The following is a 21,338-nucleotide window of genomic DNA, read 5'->3' on the forward strand; positions in this document are numbered from 1 at the left end:
GGAGAAGAAGGCCCATGCGATACAGGAAATGAGCACAACCCGTCAGAATCTGGAGTGGAATCTGAGCGTGTACGTTGACCCTGACTGAAAGCGATGCTCTCAATCAATGCATGGCCAAGCAGTGACTTTGTATGCAGAGGACACTCTTGGCTTTGCCAAGATGAAATGAATTGCATCTGATAAGTTAACTCTTTCATTGCTGATCCTACATAGAAAATGCAAGATAGCCAATGTCCTATCAAAATCACAGGATGCCAGATGAACTTCACAGCTGTCAAGGAGCTCAGCCACCAAAAAAAAGTTTGGGAAGCTATTCCTATGCATGGATAGTTAGGACAGTTCTTTGCACTTTTATAGCACCTTTCATCAGAGGAACCCCAAGTGCTTCATCAGACAATAAGTTCAGCCTCCCCAGACTCCTGTGGGGTTGGTGCTATTATAGTCATTTTACAAATGGGGAAACCAAGGCAGAGAGATTGAGTAACTTGCCCAAGATCACACAGCAAGTCTGTGGCATAGCCAGGAATAGAATCCACAAGTCCAGAATGCCCCCAATCTCCTTACCTAGCAAGAGACAGGTTAGATTGGAAATACCCCAACATGACGGGGAGGGGAGTTGAGCCCAGACAGGAATATCAACCCTTTGTTGGCATCAGCAGTAAGTCCCATCCCAGAGAAATCAAGCACCTCTCTGGCTTAGCCTTGCTTCTGAGTACTCCTCACCACCTGAATCCACATGACAGGCACATTCCTTGGTATCAAAATGGCCCACAGCCACCACATTTACACAGAGCGGAGTCCAGACGCCCCATGGCGTCACCAAGCCCAGACACACTGAGATTCACCCCAGACTCCAGAGCCGGGCCTGCCTTAACCCTCCATTTTCACTCTATGCTTTTCCCCTCCTCGAATGCACCATGCTCACCCGCAGCTCCACGCATAGAACAAGCATCCACCCCGGCACCAGGCTGGCTCTGCTCACCTAGGAAGGCAGAAGGCGAGACTGTCCCATTGCTTCTAGCCACCATGACACTAATGCCCGTCTCCACGAAGGGCACAGAGAAGTCCACAATCTCAGACCGCTCCTCGTTGATGGTGAGGGACCCTATGGCCATGTCTGCTCGCTGGTAGTACACCTGGAGGATGACAAAGGAGGCAGCCAGGTGAGTCTGGAGCTATGCGAGCAAACCCACACACCAGCAATTCACAGGGGACCCAATCCCATCATGGCTAACCATCATTCTCAGTCTGATCCCACCTCCCCTTGCTGGCTGAGTGGCAGAGAGACTGGCCCCAAGGTGACCCACTCCCCCTTTCCCTGTCCCAGCTTCAGTCACAGGCTGCACAGGAAAGACACCTCCCTTCCCGATTGGTTCTCCCCTAAGAAGCTCAGGGCCTGATGCTCAGTGACCCCCACAGCCCTTTGACTCCATTCTGGCAACACAAAGTAGATGGATACAGCCCCCACAGGCTGTTGCAGAACTGGAATAAAGGCCCTAGGCCAGCCTTGCAACCATTCCCAGACACAGGGGACAGATTGGGGGCATGGCTATAGCGCACTGCATGACAGCTATCCTCGGCTGCCAGGAGTCCCAAGGGGAAGCACAGCATAAGAGTTAGAGCAGCCAGTGGTACCACAGGCCAGCAAGACCCCTGCACAAGCTACCTTTGCCCCTCCCCAGCCCTTAGTACAGAAATGGAGTAATAGACTCAGGTCCTTGGCCTCTAGGTCAGACTCACACTCCCCAACTACCTCCTTCCTTCCTTCCTTCCTTCCCAGTCACTGGATTCCTGCCTTGCTACACACCGGGCCCAGCCCTGGTCCACTGCAGTCAAAGTCTGCACTGAATGTACATAGTGACCTCTGGCCCCAGGTAAATTACTAGAGCTGGTCAAAAATCAGAATTTCTGTTTTGCAATCTCAAACATTTAAAAAAATTAATTTGTTCCAAATCATAATGACTAAATATTTTTGAAACTTCCCAGGAAGCAGAAATTTTGAATTTTTGCTTGAAAACTAAAATTAAGAACATAAGAATGGCCATGCTGGGTCAGATCAATGGTCCATCTAACCCATTATCTTGTCTTCTGACAGTGGCTGGTGCCAGATGCTTCAGAGGGAATGAACAGGACATGGCAATTATCGAGTGATCCATCCCCAGTTGTCCAGTCCCAGCTTTTGGGAGTCAGAAGTTTAGGGACACCCAGAGTATGGGATTGCATCCCTGACCATCTGGTCTAATAGCCATTGGATGGACCTATCCTCCATGAATTTATCTAATTCTTTTTTTAACCCAGTTATATTTTTGGCCTTCACAATATCCCCTGGCAATGAGTTCACAGGTTGATGGGGCGTTGTGTGAAGTAGTACTTCCTATGTTTGTTTTAAGCCTACTGACTATTAATTTCATTGGGTGACCCCTGGTTCTTGTGTTATGTGAACAAGGAAACAACAACACTTCCCTATTCACTTTCTCCACCCCAGTCATGATTTTATAGCCCTCTATCATATCCCCCCTTACCCGTCTCTTTTCTAAGCTGAGCAGTCCCAGTGTTTTTAATCTCTCCCCAGATGGAAGCTGTTCCACACCCTTAATCATGTTCCAATTCTAATATATCTTTTTGAGATGGTGCAACCGGAACTGCATACGGTATTCAAGGTGTGGGTGTACCCAGGATTTATATAGTGGCATTATGATATTTGTGTCTTATTTTCTATCCCTTAATAGTTCCTAACATTGTTAGGTTTTTTGACTGCCATTGCACATTGAGCAGATGTTTTCATAGAACTATCCACAATGACTTAAGATCTCTTTGAGTGGCAACACTTAATTTAGACCCCATCATTTTGTATTACATTTTCGACATTTATTTTGTTTGCGCTTTTCCATTACTTTTATTATTTTGACCTTATGTCGGGACATGTCATATTATGCACTACTATGCCTGACATGTCCTGACAGTGTCAAAATAATGAAAGAAATGGAAAAACAAGCAAACAAAATACATTTTGAAATGCAATTTTAGCTTTGACATAACATTTAGAAATTTTTCCTAAACATTATTCATGGAAGCTGACATGATTTTGCAAAAAATTTCCATCTTCTAAAAACAGCATTTTCCAACAAAACTATTTAGACAAAAATTTTCCCAAACAGCTTTTTCAAATAACACCTTTCTGGGAGAAAGGGAGCTTATTTCCTGGTAATGCAAAAATGTCCAATAAAATAAACAAAAATACATGAAAATAACACTGCTCTGAAAATTAATAAGAGCACAACATTAGCGACTCATGGCTGCAAAGCTATGCAATTAGTCAGCCTCAATTTACTGACCACCACCTCAGAGCTCCTCCTGCTTTCTCACTGCACCAGAAAAAAGACAGGCCATATGCACCAGCATGCTCTGGCTGCTTGGTGCTGCTTCAGTGACACATATCAGCTTAAATCTATTTTAGCCAGGTTTACAACTGCTTGGCCTTGCTGGATCAATGCAAAACAGCTCAAGCATACCAGGGAATCTGGCCCAATAAATGTAAATAGTACACACACATACTATGTTTAAGTAAGTTAAGGTTGCAAAATCAAGCACTTAACAGTTAGGAAATGCCACAGTTAAGGTTACCTGTGCAACCTTAATTTAGCCCCCTCTTGCATATGCATTATGATACTGTGCTTGATTATGTGATCATATCCTATTTTCCCACAGAACTCCTGCCTCAGTCAGTGAAATGCTCAGCATTTTTACAGCAATTTGTATATTCACAGAACAGCTTCAATCTATTTCAGCTGCAGTTGTGATTACTCAGCACTTGGGCAAATCTGCTTCTAGGTGGCCTGCCAGGCACCCAGAAAATCATGAACATACAATGACCAACTATGAACATTTTGGTTTCAGTGGCTTGCCCAGCATCAGAGAGGCAGGAAGAGAATCCAGTTCTCCAGCCAGCAGTATTCAACTTCTTTAACCATGAGACCAGCCTTTCTCTTCCTTCAATTCCCTGCCTCATTCACTACACACCTTCCAATGTCTGCAACAAACACAGCAGAGGTTCTACTGACAACCTCATTCACTACACAGCCTGCCTCCTGTTTCCCTCCCACTCTTCTCCTATCCAACCTCCTGCACCCCCACATTGCCTGCCCCCATCCCATGCTGCTACCCATCCCCCTACACTGACTCCTGTCCCCCACCCCATATTACCCTGGCTCCTACCCCTCCTCTGATCCTACTCCTCCATTGTCCCCCCACCCCTCTGCATTCCCTTCAGGTACATCCTCCCCCACGCTGGGGCACCACCAGGGGAGCACTGAAAGCACATGCAGAGAGTCTCCTTACTCTCACTTCCTGTGCTTGGCACCACAGCGGCCTCTGGCAGATGGGAGGAGCAATTGCAGGAAATGGAGCCCCAGGTTGGAGCATGCTCAGTACAGATGGAATCTTTGGAGAATTTAGCTGCCAAACGGATAGGTCTCTCGTGAGCATGTGCTAACTGAGATTTTTTTTGGAGGTTGATAACCTGGACCAATTTGGGTTCATTTTTATGTGAACTCAAGGCATATGCCTGATGCTAGAGCAAGTGTCTTGCTCCAAAGCACACAGGCAATAGCACCTCAATGATTGTATGATTTTTTAACTTGGACAAAACAATGTCCTTTTCCCTAATCTCTGAAACATCTCAACCATTTTCGCGAAAATTTCCCCAAAAACATTCAGCATAAGGCAGACACCCAAATTTCAGCCCACATGGTTAAAGTTTGGAAAAAAGAGTTATAAACAACTGAAAACAGGGTCTTATAATGCAAAATGTTAGGCTGCCTTTACTATAGGCATCATCCATGTCACATTATGCCCTAACCAAGCATAGCCAAGGATTAGAAACTGAGTCCAAACACTGAAATTCTGACCCAACTCAAATGGGAGAATCCCAGTTCAGATCATGCCTTTAAGCATTTTGGTGAACTGATTACAGGCATGGCCCTCCTTGAGGAAAGGTGCATTGTGGGAAAGGGTCACATCTGTCCCCCTACCTCGCCAATCATGCCATTCCAGATGCCACGCACTATCTTCCCATGTTTTCCATTGGTTACCAGGTAGAGATCATAGGAGAACTTCACTGCCTTGGCCAGCTTCTTCAGGATGTCGATGCAGAAGCCCTTGCAGCAGAGTTTGGTGTAGGGGTCCACAGGTCCATCCCCACTGAAACCAGGACATTAAAAATAAAAACCAACACAGACACCGGTCACTTCCTTCAGAGGATTTCCACGGTAATGCCAGGGCCATTTCACCACCTATGCCACCTCATGCAGCAATGCTGATATACCACTATAGGCAAATGCAGGGCCTGACTAGTCCACAGAGTGCTCAGGAAGCAGCACTAGGGTTGCTGAGCCCTGCATGTTGGGTAGTCATTCACATCCATGCAAAGTGAGTGTAAAATGCTACCATGCCAGAATTCTCCCCTCACATGCCACCAGCCATGGGGTTTCAAATGCACTTTTCACAAGAGCAAAATGCCAACATAAGCAGCTTGATTCTCTGCTGCCCTGCCCATCATGTAGAGGTTAAAACTGATGCCAAGTAAGTGCAATATGCTACTGGTCTGGTCTGAGTTGGTAGCATTTTACACCCACTCTAGACTCAACTTTACACTGCTGCATGTGACTGCACAAGGGGTAGGGTGTTGGGGAGTTAGACCCAATGTACAGTTAGGCAGTGAGGAATCAGGACCACAAAGCAAGTCCAAATTACAAGGAAAGAGGTGGCCTTGCCAGTCAGCTGAAAGAATAACTCCACACAGGCCTAAGACGGTAGCTGCAGAATACCAGTTGCTCCCCTGGGAAAGGAGCACATGTCTCTCCACATGGGGGTGAGGGAAGCTGCTGAGTAACATCTGTGATCCCTTGTGTGGGGAAGCATAGCTGCAGAATAGCCACTCCAATTCCCAATGGGAGGAGGGTGTCTCCTTCCACTTGAGGAAGGAGGGAGAGAGAGGGAACTGTGGAAATGGCAGGGCAACAGGAGGGGCTGCTCCAGCTGGGAAGTGAGAGAAGTGCTCCAACAGGCTGGCTGACACAACCTTGATCAGAGAGCTGCAGAGGTCAGCCATAGGCAAATAATTAATGAGCATGCACAGGCCTGCCTGGCTGCGTCCCTCCGGGGGCACTTTCCAGGCCAATCTCCACGGCCACCTTTTCAGAAGGCTGTCTCAGGGGAGTCTGGGCTACAGCTCTGGATCGACAGGCTGGCTGTCCACACACACAGCCCTGGAACTGTAACTGATGGGCCAGGGCAGCAGCCAGTCTGGTGGGAAAACACAGCATTTATAGACACTGAACTGATGCCCCAGAGTCTAGTTCCAACACAGCCCCTGGAACAAAGTCTAGCATGAGCCAGAGGCTCCCAGCTCTGACAATCAGGACTGGCCTGCAGCCCAGTTCTACGCAGCATCTCCCAGCTGTGAGCATCAGGCCTGAAGTCAGAGCTATTACAGATAAGAAATCCTGCCTAAAATTCCTGTACCGAATCCTGGCACCACATTAAATCCACACCAGCCACATTCCTGTTTGCAAACACTCAGAAAGCACTGCCCGAGCAGAAAACACCATTTTATACTGAGGTTGCAGCCTGCCCAGTTCTGCTCCTTGCTTGAGCAGGGCTTGGAACACCTGACGCTCCCTTCTACCGACCTTATGAGAAGCAGAGCACATGCATGTCTAACCCTGCTCCAGCACACCTGGGGCAGCTGAAGATGAGGGCTGCAGCATGGCACCTCCAGCAGCCCATCTGCCTGCCTGCTTACCTGTCGGTGTAGTTGGTTTGCTTCCGGCAGGGGACGGTGTTGCGCACACAGACACCAGAGGCCGGGTCTGTGTTCTCCACAATCACAAAGGGCCTCTCTTCGAGGGTGGCCACGGTGAGGTGGCGATTGTCCGACACGGGCTGCAGGAAGGAGCCATAGCGAGGCCACACTGGGTACTTCATGTGGATGATCCCCTTCTCCCATTTCCCCACCTGCCCAAGATTGGAGAACAGTGTTACTGTCCACACAAGGGAAATGCCTGCGACTGCCTGGCAGTGGTGCACGCGAGGTTATTCTGGGGGCGGGGGAGGGGAGCAGGGGGTGCCATCAATGCATGTCCTTTGCTTCCCACAATCACCACCTTTGCAACACTGCTGTTCAACTAGAGGAAGAGACAGCACGTCAAGAAAGTTACAGGTGGGTCTGGATATCGGGGAAGCCTGGCCCTGGATGGACAGTAGAGCCCTGATAGGCAAACAGCACGTAACAGATAACCCATTTTGCCTCTCCCTCTGCCTGTGAGCAGATGCAGACCCCCTTGGATCGATCCGCTATTACAAACCAGTCAGTGGCTTCACTCACCACCTCAGGGGTGGGTTGCAGCATGCAGCAACACTAACAGGAAGGGAGGGAAACACCACATCCAGTTATCCTGCAACTTTACTTTAAGAAGGCTGAATGTAACTAACTACATTCGGTCAGCATCTCTAAGTTAATTCCCCGGCTCTTGCATAAAGATGTGTGAGATCTTTAGTGATCACTAGTGGTCCTTTGTTACACAGCTCATGCCAAAGACAGCATGTTCCCGGCCCAAAACCATACTGGCTCAGAGGGAAGAGCACTCCCTCCTAAATCACTAACGCCACTTACTGCAGCATCTCGGTATTCTTAAGTTGCTCCACTTTCAGCTCTGACCCTGATCATTCCCTGAGAGCTCACCATGCCCCCTTGGGCTGTCGTCTGGTTTGCCTGAAGGCTGCTTCCTACCTTGGTGCTTTTCACCCTCTCAGAAGAAAGCAGCCTGTCTAAAAGAATATCAGACCCAGGTGCAAACACACTCCAGCGCTCCCAACCCCTGAATGCTGGGAACAGAACTCTCAATACTAATCACATCAAATGCTAGCCTGATTGTAAACACTGCAGTTCAGAGCGAGAATCCCCCAGTATTCCAGCTGGTGTGAAATAAAACTTCAAATAGCAGCAGGAGGACTCAGGGTGGGTCTGGGAGGCCTATAAGGGGAGTCATCAGTGGTATTTAATGGGAGCAACCAAAAAATGGGGATCTCAGGCTGCAGAAGCATAACTGGGAGTAGTTATAGAGATAGAGCCTGTGTAAGGAGGAGGAGCACAAGGGGGCTCAACAGAGAAAATAGAGAGGGTTATCTAACAGGAGTATGGGGAGTCTCTAAAGGGGTGGTCAAGGTGGCGTAGGAGCCAACCGAGAGTCTGTGGGAGAAGTAAAAGCACATGGAAGCCTCCAAGCGGAGGAGCAGGAGAACACGGGACCTCCAAAGGAGCTTGGTGGCTAGTTTGTGGCAATCTCCAGAGCACATGGTGGGGGGATCCTAAGAAGTGCATATAGATGCTCATGGGGATGGGGGTGGTAAGGGCACTGTGGGTGCCTAATGAAGGTGTTTGGATTGGTTGCAAATGGGGGGGAGCTTGTCACAGGTATTAGTGGATCTGGAACCTCGAGGGAGAGAAGCCATTGGGTAGAGAGTTTGGAGCTACTGAGGCACTGGGGATGGGCGGGTATGAGCCCGCCCATTACTAAAGCCCCCCTGCCCCCACTGTAAGGGGAGGAGCCACAGGACCCAGACATGAACTAAATCCACAGGATTAATGAAAAACAGGGATGGGAGTGAAGGCACCAGGGATAAAATCAGGGATCCAGAGGGAGACATGAAGCACAGAACCCTGGACAGCTCCCGCTGCTCCTCAAAGGCATCCAGGGAGGCAGAGGAACCCTGCCCCGAGACATGACATGAGGAGGGCTCAGGAGTCGTAAAGAGTCTGGAGCAGACGGAGCAGCAGAGCGTGGCAGTTCCTACGTAACTCTTTAGTAGGATGTTCTCTCTGGACAGCAGCCTCTTCTCTCACCCACCCCTTCCCGTGTTGGTTTTAACCTATAGCGCCCAGTGGATGCTGTGCTTTGCAGGGGGAAGTGTTCCTGAGTGGCCATGCCTTAAAAGAGAGGGAGACGACTGTGGGTGCTGAAGGGGAAAGCAGCCCTTACCATCTCCCAGAGCCGATGCCGGTTCAGTGAGATCACCACCATGGTTGGCCTCACCAAGTAACCAGCTTCATTGAAGGAGAAGTCCCTGTGCTCCCACGTCACATTCAGCAGGTGCCTGTGGGGGAAAACAAGAAGCACTGCGGCCCAGAAAGGTAGGAGCTTCCCAAACAGGGCTAGCAACCTCTCTCCCTCCCACAGACGCCATCACCAACACGGGCTAACTCAGAGTCCAGATTCCAGCCTGGCCTCTCTCCCAATCATTGCCCCTAGGATCATCTGGCAGCCTGTTCTATCAGGTCTAGGCTGAGGAAATCTGGGTTCTATGCCTGGCTCTGCCATTGACTAGCTGAGCCACCTTGGGAGAGTCACTTCACCACTGCCTGCCTCAGTTTCCTCACCTGTCAAAGAGGCATAACAATCCCCTAACTTGGCAGCATGCTCTGAGATCTAGGGCCGGAAAGCACTATACAAGGGTGGAGCTTTGTTATCCTTTCCTCAGTATGGGCCACAGTTATAAGTCCCATGGGTAGGGTGCAACAAGGCTTCCCAGACAAAAGCAACCTGCAGGGAAACTAAGGCAAGGAGTCTGCATGGATTGGGATGGCAGGAGATCAGGAAGAGCTCCACCTGACTTACCCGTTTACACCAAGCCTATCACCACAGTCCCAAGATATTGGCAGTACATTACATGACCGAACAACAAATTAGCGCCCCCGCTCCAAGGTTTCACCCCGCTCCCTCAGTCCAGGAACCAGAGGGAGGCAGAGGCAAAGCCAGACGGCGCTCCAGCAATTTAGAGACACACGAAACGTAGCTGACATCCCAGGATCTTAAACCCCCCCCCTTTATTTTCCCAAAGAGTGTGGTCTGCCAACAGGCTAACGAGCTAAACAGGCAGAACATTCCAAATCAGTTAACAGGGCGTGTGGGGGAGGGGAGCATTGGGCACGGAGCGGCAGCAAGGTCACTGGCTTGGCACCATGCCCACGTGTGCGAGCCGAGTGTGGGCATATTCAGCTCTAGCACATAAGCGCAGCCTGGTGACTGGTATCACTCGCCCTCGGTGTCATTCCTTCAGACAGGTGCCCTCCCCTCCATTTCCTTCCTCCCTTTACCCAGCTCCCGCCCCCCGCCGGCGAGTCAGTGACTCTGTGGGACTGGATCACCCAAGCAGCACAGGGTTTGACCAAACCCGGAGCCAGAGCCCCTTGCTCAATTAGCCAAGGGTCACACTCGGATTAAAAAACGTTGCACGGAGACAAGTCCTTCAGGCTTTGTAGCCTGGCCCTCCCTCTCCTCCCCTGGCCCTTTGTGCCCACTGCGTCCTGCGCTTTCCCTCTATCGCCCTACTCCTTTGCGCCACACCCCACGTTGGCAGTGGTGCAGAACGCTGCCGCTTTCGCCCTGAGCGAGCCCTTGGAGGAAGGGAAAAAGAGAGACTTTTCCCTCTATACCCATCTCGCTCGGCTCTATCTGGCAGTGGGGCGCAATGGGCAAGTCACTGGCCTTGGAGTCTGGACACCTGGGTTTTCTTCCTGGCTCTGACCTGGTCAGTGACCCGGGGCAAGGTCACATTCCCTGCTGTAGGTCTATGAGGGGTGTGGGGAAAAGTGAAGGAGGTAGAGTTCTCTCACCCCCAGGAAAGGGCAGTCCCGGTAGCTCAGAGCTGAATAGGAAGCGCCCCTCTACCAGCCAAGAGGTGGAGCTTAGCATCGTTAAGCTGATCAATTTACTGGGCCCTCACGCTCTCTGATACGGATCCCCACACACACACACACACACTTTCAGGAGGTCCAGGGTGAGGATTTCCCCAATTGGTGGGGTTCAGTAGCTCTCTGAGTGGATACTGCCAACCTACCCCTGCCCACGGGAGGATACCTCCAGGCCTCTCTGAGAACTTTATCCCCTTCTTTCCTGATCCCCACTATGCAAGTTGCTAAGTCCCAGCACTGCTGGTGGCTACCCAGGAGCAACTTTTCCAGGCTGACCTGTAGAAAGTTCTGTTGGCGGTGGTGGTAGGCGGCGTCTTACAGTCCTTGCCCACGTCTGGGAGGTACCCGTGGGTCCTGAAGTAGCTCTCAGCCCCCGTGGCGATGATGGCCATGCCATCCTGAACCTTCTGCCTCAGGCTCATCTTCCAGCTCTCGGTCACCACGCTGATGAGGCCGACGGGGAAAGAGGCAGGTGGGATCTCCATGTTCCCCACCGTCAGGCTTGGCACAATCCAGATGTAGCCGGGCCCGACCAAGCCCGCCTGCTCCGCCACCTGGAAGAGGTACACAGCCTCCTCCCGCGAGCAGTACACAATCATCACCTGGGCATCAATCTGCCGTAGCAGCCGCTGGGTTTTGGAGTTGCTCCCATCCTGGGTCATCTCAAAGGTCAGGACGTCCTGGAGTTCCCAACCAAAGTAGCTGGCGTCCGTGAAGGAACGGATAACGTCCACGAAGATGTTGTACCCTGGGTACAGGCTGGTGATGACCGCAAAGGAGCCCCAGTCATATTCCTCCAGGACTTTGAAGATCACCTGGATCTGCTGCTCAATGGAGACTCCCAGCTGCAGGAAGGCAGAGTCGGGCTCCTGGAAGAGAAAGCCACCCACCATAGAGAGGAGAATGGATTAGCAACTGGTTAAGTGCAAAGAGCCCCAGGGTGCCAATCTTCTCCCCTTTCCTCTCTTAGAAACCTTCACAGGCTGAAGAGGTCACCACCAATCCAGCACCCCAGCTCCCAGCCCTATGACTGGCATGGATAGACTGCCCAGTCTTGTGCTCACAGTTCAGGGCTAAGAGTCAGGAAACTGGGTCTGTCCCCACCTGTCATTGGCTTATTGGGTGACCTCAGGCAAACTACTTCACCCTGCTGTGTCTCAATTCTCCCCCACCCCCATGCTGTAAAATGGGGATAAAAACCAGCTACATAACTTCCAGGGCTGTTAAGAGGATGAATGAATTAATGTTTGTAAAAGTGCCATCTAAATGCAGAGGATTATTATTGCTGCTATTTTCAGTCCAGCATCAAACACTCTTTTCCTTTATCTGCTATTCCAACTCAAGTATTTCCCACTCCCACCCCTTTCTTCCCCTCCCCCATTTCTTATCCCAGTGGCTCTTCAAATTGCTTCACTCTGCTGAGCAAGGGAGGACCCCACAGACCACTGGTGGCCTACAAACAATAGTCTAAGTCTTATCCCATACCTGCTCAGCCCAGTCCTTATATACCTTTCCCTGAGATCATATCTTCCGTGCCTTATCACGCATCTCTCCTCCTGATTCTGGATGCTGAATATCTGTTTCCCAATCCAACAGCATGATCAGGGATCTCAAACTTTCATAATTCCAATTCCCAGTTATATTTCATTCCTCATTTTGTACATTCTGAGCCCTTCCATTTTCAGCTCTGTATCTCCCAGACTGCCCATTCCAAAAACCTACGTTTTTACTTATGATCCCATAGGCCTTCAAGTTTGCCAGTATGAAGAGATCATCTGAGCAGTGCCAGGAGGTGGTGGAAACTCCATCACTTGGGATATATAAAATTAACCAGTTTAGGATTCCCCTTGTTTTTTCCTACCGCCCCTCCCCCCCCAGACGTTCTTGTTAAACCCTGGATTTGTGCTGGAAATGGCCCAGCTTGATTATCATACACATTGTAAGGAGAGTGATCACTTTAGATAAGCTATTACCAGCAGGACAGTGGGGTGGGGGGAGGTATTTTTTCATGCTGTGTGTGTATAAAAAGATCTTCTACACTTTCCACAGTATGCATCCAATGAAGTGAGCTGTAGCTCACAAAAGCTTATGCTCAAATAAGTTGGTTAGTCTCTAAGGTGCCACAAGTACTCCTTTTCTTTTTGCAAATACAGACTAACATGGTTGTTACTCTGAAACCTTATCATATGTTCACTGATACTTTATCCTGTCTGAGAGGGATGGGCTAGATTACGTAAAAGGCCTTTTCTGTTCCTAATTTCTATGACTAACTCTTCCTTTGACCAAAATTCATCCTCAATTTAATTTTTCTGCAACTTCAGAAGAGACAAACATTTTTCTTTACGATTATGAAAAAATGAAACATTTGAGTAAAAAAAACCTGCCTGGTGAATTAATGCTGTTAAACTTCATTTACACATGCCCCATACCCACCTTGCCTTTTCAAGAATCGCACTGGCTATCTCCCTCTCTCCCACACCACCCCAACCATCTGTCCCACTCATTAGCAAATCTTAATTGATCTGATTCCATCTTAAATGGTTTACAAAATGGAATTTACTGAAGGTCACAGAGAAGGCAGGGGGATTTTTTGGTGCAAACTGCCATAATCTCCATTGAATTGTTTTTACAGGGAAACATCAATCAGTCCTCCTGGAGATTAATTCCCAGGTATAATCAGAGTTGTCAGGTAGATACATTGTCTTGGGGGAGACTACCCCAGATTTGAGAAGCCTGTTGTAGAGGAGTTTGCAACTGTCATAAATATAAAGGGAAGGGTAAACCCCTTTAAAATCCCTCCTGGCCAGAGAAAAAAATCCTCTCACCTGTAAAGGGTTAAGAAGCTAAAGGTAACCTCTCTGGCACCTGACCAAAATGACCAATGAGGAGACAAGATACTTTCAAAAGCTGGGAGGAGAGAGAGAAACAAAGGGTCTGGTCTGTCTGTCTGTCTATATGCTGCTTTGCCAGGGATAGACCAGGAATGGAGTCTTAGAACTTTTAGTAAGTAATCTAGCTAGGTATGCGTTAGATTATGATTTCTTTAAATGACTGAGAAAAGAATTGTGCTGAATAGAATAACTATTTCTGTCTGTGTATCTTTTTTGTAACTTAAGGTTTTGCCTAGAGGGGTTCTCTATGTTTTGAATCTAATTACCCTGTAAGGTATCTACCATCCTGATTTTACAGGGGGGATTTCTTTATTTCTATTTACTTCTATTTCTATTAAAAGACTTCTTGTAAGAAAACTGAATGCTTTTTCATTGTTCTCAGATCCAAGGGTTTGGGTCTGTGGTTACCTATGCAAATTGGTAAGGTTTATCCAACATTTCCCAGGAAAGGGGGGGGTGCAAGTGTTGGGAGGATTGTTCATTGTTCTTAAGATCCAAGGGTCTGGTCTGTAGTCACCTAGGCAAATGGGTGAGGCTTTTTACCAAACCTTGTCCAGAAAGTGGGGTGCAAGGTTTTAGGGAAGTATTTTTGGGGGAAAGACGTGTCCAAACAGCTCTTCCCCAGTAACCAGTATTTGTTTGGTGGTGGTAGCGGCCAATCCAAGGACAAAGGGTGGAATATTTTGTACCTTGGGGAAGTTTTGACCTAAGCTGGTAAAGAGAAGCTTAGGAGGTTTTTCATGCAGGTCCCCACATCTGTGCCCTAGCGTTCAGAGTGCAGGAGGAACCTTGACAGCAACCAAGAGACATGCAGCTCCAAGAAGGAAACGGAGGACATCCCTGCAAAAGAGTGAACTCCAGCACTGCTGCCAGAATTAAACCCTCTGTAAAATATAGAGAATCCACTGCGAGGAGATGGGAAGAATCAGAGAAAGTGCTGCAGCCCTCTGGGCCCATTTGTAATCATTCGGAGCTTGATTCTGATACCCTGAATCATGAGTAGTACCTTACACTCTAGCAGTCCTATCAAGCTCAATGGTTGATGATTTTGTGGGCCTAAATTTGCACCACAATTAACTGCAGGGGTGAGTTACACACACAAAGCTTTCTGGTGGCACCCACAAGTCAGGTAGCCACACATGCAAACAGTGTCATTTGGTCCAGGTACAAAATGCCAGGCCGTGTTATTTACAGGCACAAATCTGCACCCACGAAAGTGGAAAACAGGCTAAGGACCTTTTGAACATCAGGCCCCAAAAAAGATTCCAAACTGCTAACCAAAATACAGGTGAAGGGTTAGAATAGATCAAGACCCAGCTCCAGGCTTCTGTGTTTCCCACTTGATACAATGTATTTTTAGGGGGCAAATCCTGCAAACTCTCCATGCACAGAACTCTTATTGAAGTCACAGAGAAGTCCACTCGCAGAGGGCTAGTAGGATCAGGGCCTGGTTTTGCACAGAGAGGGCGTTCACACAAACTGCATCCCAACACACCTTCCAGACTTACGTGGGTAGGATAAACACGAGCAGAGGGGGGCTCAGAGGTGCAGCTGGCAGAGAAAGGGGTTTCAGCAGGGAGTTGTGAAATCAGCTGAAGCTCAGACGAGGCAGAGAGATGCAAAGAGGCTGTTTGACATGGAAGGACCCTTGAAGGAGACTATTGCACCAGGAGCGGCCAGATTGCATGCAGTGAAGCAGAGAGGCTGGTGCTATGAAGAGCGGAGGGAGGGAGGTGATAGAGATAAGGTACAGGAACAGGGCCATGGAAGGTTTGGAAATCAGCTCCACGATGAAGAGGATTAGATGGGACTCCATTCATACTCTGTCAGTACAGCTCCTTAAAACCAAATGTCAGTAAGGTCCCGTTAGGGGACCTACACATCCCTGTCCGAAGAGCTAAGCCCCTCCTTTTGCAACACCTAATGTCTTGGCTGCAAGAGTAACAGAACCAGTGCTGAGAACTGGACTGGGTTGTCTTTTGTCCCAAATAAAAACAAAGGTAAATTGTTGTGATCTCCCCACACTAAAAACTGCATGGGGGGCATTCTTCCTATGTGCCCTAACCCCCGCCCCCACCAAAAAAAAAACAAAAACCCAAACTATTCCCCGCTTTTAAAGCCCTGCATCATAGTGCCACTTCCTCCAGTCAGGGGTCCTGGCAGCTCATTGCTGCCTCTCCTGAATTGGCTTGTAGGTCTCTCCCAGATGGAGCTGGGCATGTTAATACCAAACTTCAAGCTCACTGTGTCTGGGGAAGGGGCTCAAGATCTCGTTTTTAAGCATTGCCTCTGGGCAGGCCAGGCTGGCACCCATAATGTACAGTGTTTCCCATAAAAAAGCATTTGGGAACAGTCTCCTCAAGCTCTTCCTCCTCCCCCAACCCTTCGATGGGATGAGGTTGTATTTTTTATTGGATCTTAAAGATTTGCCGATTACATAAACTGCCCATGAGAACCTGGCATCAAACTTCCACAAACAAACACAATCGCATCTGCAGTGAACTAGGCTCAAGGAAATCTTTACACATTTCTCTGCAAGCAGATGACAGTAACAGCGTCTGACACCCAGCTATGGGCAAACAAACTAAAAATAATTACCCAGTATGCAGTCCACCTGTAAGAAATTGCAGCGCCCTGCAGCTTTCTAGGCAATGCATGTTCAGGTGGCTTGGGCTGGTGATTTAAGACACAACTGCTGCTGGCATGAAGCATGGGGCTGGATTCCATCCTCATCAGCCTGAGCTGAATCTCAATGGGCCTGTCGGGGACACCATCAGTCTTGGGAGCCTTTGTGTTGACTGTGGTGACTTAAGACCACATCCTGCGAGGTGCTGGACACCTTTAACTCCCACTGGAGCCAGCAGTGTGTGCTCAGCACTTGCAGGACCAGGATCTTGGCAGGAGAGCTTCAGGGACCAGTGCCTGGGACTGTCCTGCCTTCCCCCCACTCCCCAGGGTGCAGAGATACACCAACAGGGTCAAGGGGTGGCCTTGTTTTCACTCAGCTCTACTCAGCACCTTCCATTTCACATCTCCTACCAGCTTGTGTGTCACTCAGACCCTCAGTTCCCTCTTCCCAGCGCTTCTCCTCACCCCTCCAATGAATTCTGCCTTCTTAGCACGCTCCCCTAATCACACACAACACATGGCGTGTATCCCTGTTAGGCCCCCTCCACATAGCGTACATCTACACTGCTGCTGGAACTGTAGCGCCCAGTCGAGTGGACATACACACACAAGCTCTGATCAAGCTACCACGCTAAAAGTAGCGGTGTGGCCACACCTCCACCGGTGGTGGCTCAGGCCAGTCACCCGGGGACACGCCTAGGGTCTCACAACCGTGCTCAGGCAGCTCGATCAGAAATTGCATATATACCTCTACCCGAGCAGGGAATTACACCTCCCAGCTGCAGTTTAGATGTACCCATAGAGGATACAACACACCCAGAGAGGAAACCAGCCTACTACTGCTGCCAGCTAATTGAGTTCCTCCGTTAGTTCAAGTGAGGGAAAGTCATGCTTTAGTGCTGAAGTTCCCAGATTAAAACTCTGTTGACACCCATGGCAGGCCAAGGGGGTGTCATTACTTATACATAACCTGAAAGAAGGGACTGTAGGGCCTGATCCTGAGACACTTCCATGGGGCTCAGTGACCATTTCTCGCACTCGGTGTGGGTAGGGTTGGCCCTGACTTTCCCACTTTGAGTCAGAGGAGTTTCATCTGCTACTATCGCCAGGCTCCAAGCTTGCCTGGCTGGGCCTGCTTTGCCTGCGCTGCGAGAGTTACATTCCGAGAGGCAGCCAGATACACAGCCACTGAAGGAGTTCTCAGAACCGTGTTTAACAAACCCCTCCAACATCCTCACAGTCTCCATTGCGGGGAGTGTCCCAGGGACAGCTGTCACTTCCCAGCAGGAGTTTCAGTTTGAAGATGCAGAGCTGGACTCAGGGAATGGAGCTCCCATGTAAACACATGGGAAAGCAGGGATGTTCACAGCTATCATAGGGTAAGTGGCACTCAAAGGAGCAGGGGTGGACAGTGAGAGTTAACTAAACAGTGGCACTTGACATAGATGCTTATGCCTTAGATCAGGGATCGGCAACATTTGGCATGCGGCTCGTCAGGGAAATCCGCTGGCGGGCTGGGACGGTTTGTTTACCTGCAGTGTCCACAGGTTTGGCCAATCGCAGCTCCCACTGGCCGCGGTTCACCATTCCAGGCCAATGGGGCTGCGGGAAGCAGCAGCCAGCACATCATCAGCCCACACCGCTTCCCGCAGCCCCCATTGGCCTGGAATAGGGACCGCAGCCAGTGGGAGCTGCGATTGGCCAAAACTGCGGACGCTGCAGGTAAACAAACCATCCCGACCGGCCAGCGGATTTCCCTGACCAGCTGTGTGCCAAACGTTGCCGATCCCTGCCCTAGATTGTGAGCTAATCGGAGCCGGAGCCATTCTTTTTGAATATTTGAAGAGCACCTTGCTCATAGAGGGCGCTACCAGAAACTGATAATTAATAATAATAGATCTTCTCTTACCATCACCATGACACTCTCCTGCTTCCCCATGCATTCAAACGTTGGTCTGCATTTCTTGTGTCTTAAAATACATAAGACCAGCCATATTGGGTTGAAAACTCGTGGCGAACGGGGGAAGTCCCGGATGACTGGAAAAAGGCTAATGTAGTGCCAATCTTTAAAAAAGAGAAGAAGGAGGATCCTGGGAACTACAGGCCAGTCAGCCTCACTTCAGTCCCCGGAAAAATCATGGAGCAGGTCCTCAAAGAATCAATCCTGAAGCACTTACATGAGAGGAAAGTGATCAGGAACAGTCAGCATGGATTCACCAAGGGAAGGTCATGCCTGACTAATCTAATCGCCTTCTATGATGAGATTACTGGTTCTGTGGATGAAGGGAAAGCAGTGGATGTATTGTATCTTGACTTTAGCAAAGCTTTTGATACAGTCTCCCACAGTATTCTTGTCAGCAAGTTAAAGAAGTATGGGCTGGATGAATGCACTATAAGGTGGGTAGAAAGTTGGCTAGATTGTCGGGCTCAACGGGTAGTGATCAATGGCTCCATGTCTAGTTGGCAGCCGGTGTCAAGTGGAGTGCCCCAGGGGTCAGTCCTGGGGCCGGTTTTGTTCAATATCTTCATAAATGATCTGGAGGATGGTGTGGATTGCACTCTCAGCAAATTTGCGGATGATACTAAACTGGGAGGAGTGGTAGATACGCTGGAGGGCAGGGATAGGATACAGAGGGACCTAGACAAATTGGAGGATTGGGCCAAAAGAAATCTGATGAGGTTCAATAAGGATAAGTGCAGGGTCCTGCACTTAGGACGGAAGAACCCAATGCACAGCTACAGACTAGGGACCGAATGGCTAGGCAGCAGTTCTGCGGAAAAGGACCTAGGGGTGACAGTGGACGAGAAGCTGGATATGAGTCAGCAGTGTGCCCTTGTTGCCAAGAAGGCCAATGGCATTTTGGGATGTATAAGTAGGGGCAAAGCAAACAGATCGAGGGACGTGAGCGTCCCCCTCTATTCGACATTGGTGAGGCCTCATCTGGAGCTGTGTCCAGTTTTGGGCCCCACACTACAAGAAGGATCTGGATAAATTGGAAAGAGTCCAGCGAAGGGCAACAAAAATGATTAGGGGTCTGGAACACATGACTTATGAGGAGAGGCTGAGGGAACTGGGATTGTTTAGTCTGCGGAAGAGAAGAATGAGGGGGGATTTGATAGCTGCTTTCAACTACCTGAGAGGTGGTTCCAGAGAGGATGGTTCTAGACTATTCTCAGTGGTGGAAGAGGACAGGACAAGGAGTAATGGTCTCAAGTTGCAGTGGGGGAGGTTTAGGTTGGATATTAGGAAAAACTTTTTCACTAGGAGGGTGGTGAAACACTGGAATGCGTTGCCTAGGGAGGTGGTGGAATCTCCTTCCTTAGAAGTTTTTAAGGTCAGGCTTGACAAAGCCCTGGCTGGGATGATTTAATTGGGGATGGGTCCTGCTTTTGAGCAGGGGATTGGACTAGATGACCTCCTGAGGTCCCTTCCAACCCTGATATTCTATGATTCTAGACCAAAGGTCCATCTAGCCTAGTATCCTGTCTTCTGACAGTGGCCAGTGCCAGGTGCCCCAGAGGAAATGAACAGAACAGGTCATCATCAAGTGATCCATCCCCTCTCACCCTTTCCCAGCTTCTGGCAAACAGAGGCTAGGGACACCATCCCTGCCCATCCTGGCTAATAGCCATTGGTAGACATATCCTCCATGAACTTATCTAGTTCTTTTTTGAACCACATTATAGTCTTGGCCTTCACAACATCCTCTGGCAGAGTTCTACAACACCAGATAGTTAAGAATACAGCTCCTTGCCTATTTAGCATTGCAGACACTTTAGACAACATTGTAGTGATTTGCTCCTCCCTGAAAATAAAATGATTGGAAATTTACATATGCACATTAGGGGCCAGATCCCCAGCCGATGTCAACTGACACAGATTGGTTGACTTCTATGGAGCTGTGCTGATTTACACAAGCTGGGCATTTGGGCCTATATATTTAAAGGATTTCATGAGTCTCCCTAATTTCCCCCCCTGCCTCCCATCCACCATCTCCAGAAATAACCAGTGAAGAGATTTCACCTTGGGGGTCAGGACCACGGCAGAGCCCCCACTGATACTGATGATGGGGACCTGGGTCTGGGAAGATATGAAGTCCAGAATCTGTGCCACAGCCTCTGTGCCGATGTTGTCCTCAAAGACGATGCCGTGGATCTTGGTGCTGGCGAGGATGTTGCAGATCTGGGTCAGGAGGGTGCTGGGGTTGGTGTCATTCACAATCACCGTGACCGGGTGGATCTCCAGAGGCAGGTCCAGGAAGCTCTGGTGAGTCAGCCGGCTGCGGACGTGGAGAGGGTATGAGGAGCCCCCAAACACCACGGCCACATTTACCACTGGCTCCCCAGGGCCCGGCAGCAGGAGATCCAGTATGACAGCTGAACAGCCCAGCACCATGGACAGTACCAGAGTGTGCGTCAGAGCTCTGCCCATGTCCACTACCGAGTTCCTGCAACCCAAAGCAAACAGAAACCAGGGTGGGAATGGGCAACAGACAGACCTGAGTGCGGATGGGGTGGGAGGCCCAGAGAGGGAGGGGGAAGGGGAGCAGGGAGAAAGAAGAACAAATTAGCAGGAGAGGGGCTTAGAGCCTGGCAGCAGGGAGAGAGGGGCCTGCCATCAGAGAGCCAGCAGAAGCCCTGGCAACAAGGCGAGGAACACGGCTAGCACCTGGGATCCTGTGCTCCATGAGTGACCTCCACTCCTGCAGGCCAGCTCTCCTCCCCACAGCTCCATATAGCCCTGGCTCCAGAGCAGCACACCTTGTTATCAGCTGCTTCTTCATAGGAACAATCAGGGAATGAAACAAGCTAGGCACACAGTGATCCCCCATTTCCAGGTCTGCAGGCCTCTCCTGCCCTTCTCTCCAACAGCTCCTACTCTGCACCTCGCTGCCTGCTGACCTTACGTTTTTCTCCCTTTGATCCCCAGCCCCTCATCCCCCACCCGTGCCGCATACACCGGTTAGCACGATGACTCAGCTACCACCAGCTCCATGCTCAGTCTTCGAGAGGCAGCTCCTACACGCAGGGAGCCTAAGCTCAGGAAGGTCTGGATCCTTCTGTTCAGA

General features: G+C 49.7%; 1 protein-coding gene across 2 annotated transcripts in view; it reads right to left on the reverse strand.

The window, feature by feature from the left end:
• GRIN2C (glutamate ionotropic receptor NMDA type subunit 2C) overlaps nucleotides 1–21,338 on the reverse strand; it is a 50,097-nt gene that overhangs the window by 15,462 nt on the left and 13,297 nt on the right. The window contains exons 2-7 of one of the 2 annotated variants that reach the window (XM_073310748.2): nucleotides 20,294–20,717; nucleotides 11,027–11,619; nucleotides 9,039–9,153; nucleotides 6,803–7,014; nucleotides 5,031–5,199; nucleotides 926–1,136 (exon numbers count right to left, since the gene is read on the reverse strand). In XM_073310748.2, the coding sequence (XP_073166849.1) occupies nucleotides 926–1,136; nucleotides 5,031–5,199; nucleotides 6,803–7,014; nucleotides 9,039–9,153; nucleotides 11,027–11,619; nucleotides 20,294–20,701 (1,708 nt within the window). In that variant the 5' untranslated portion in view covers nucleotides 20,702–20,717. The remainder of the gene's footprint in view (nucleotides 1–925; nucleotides 1,137–5,030; nucleotides 5,200–6,802; nucleotides 7,015–9,038; nucleotides 9,154–11,026; nucleotides 11,620–20,293; nucleotides 20,718–21,338) is intronic. The other variant, XM_073310749.2, reaches the window with a different exon arrangement.

This window comes from Lepidochelys kempii, chromosome 14, assembly GCF_965140285.1.
Source record: "Lepidochelys kempii isolate rLepKem1 chromosome 14, rLepKem1.hap1, whole genome shotgun sequence".
Classification (NCBI taxonomy): Eukaryota; Metazoa; Chordata; order Testudines; family Cheloniidae; genus Lepidochelys; species Lepidochelys kempii.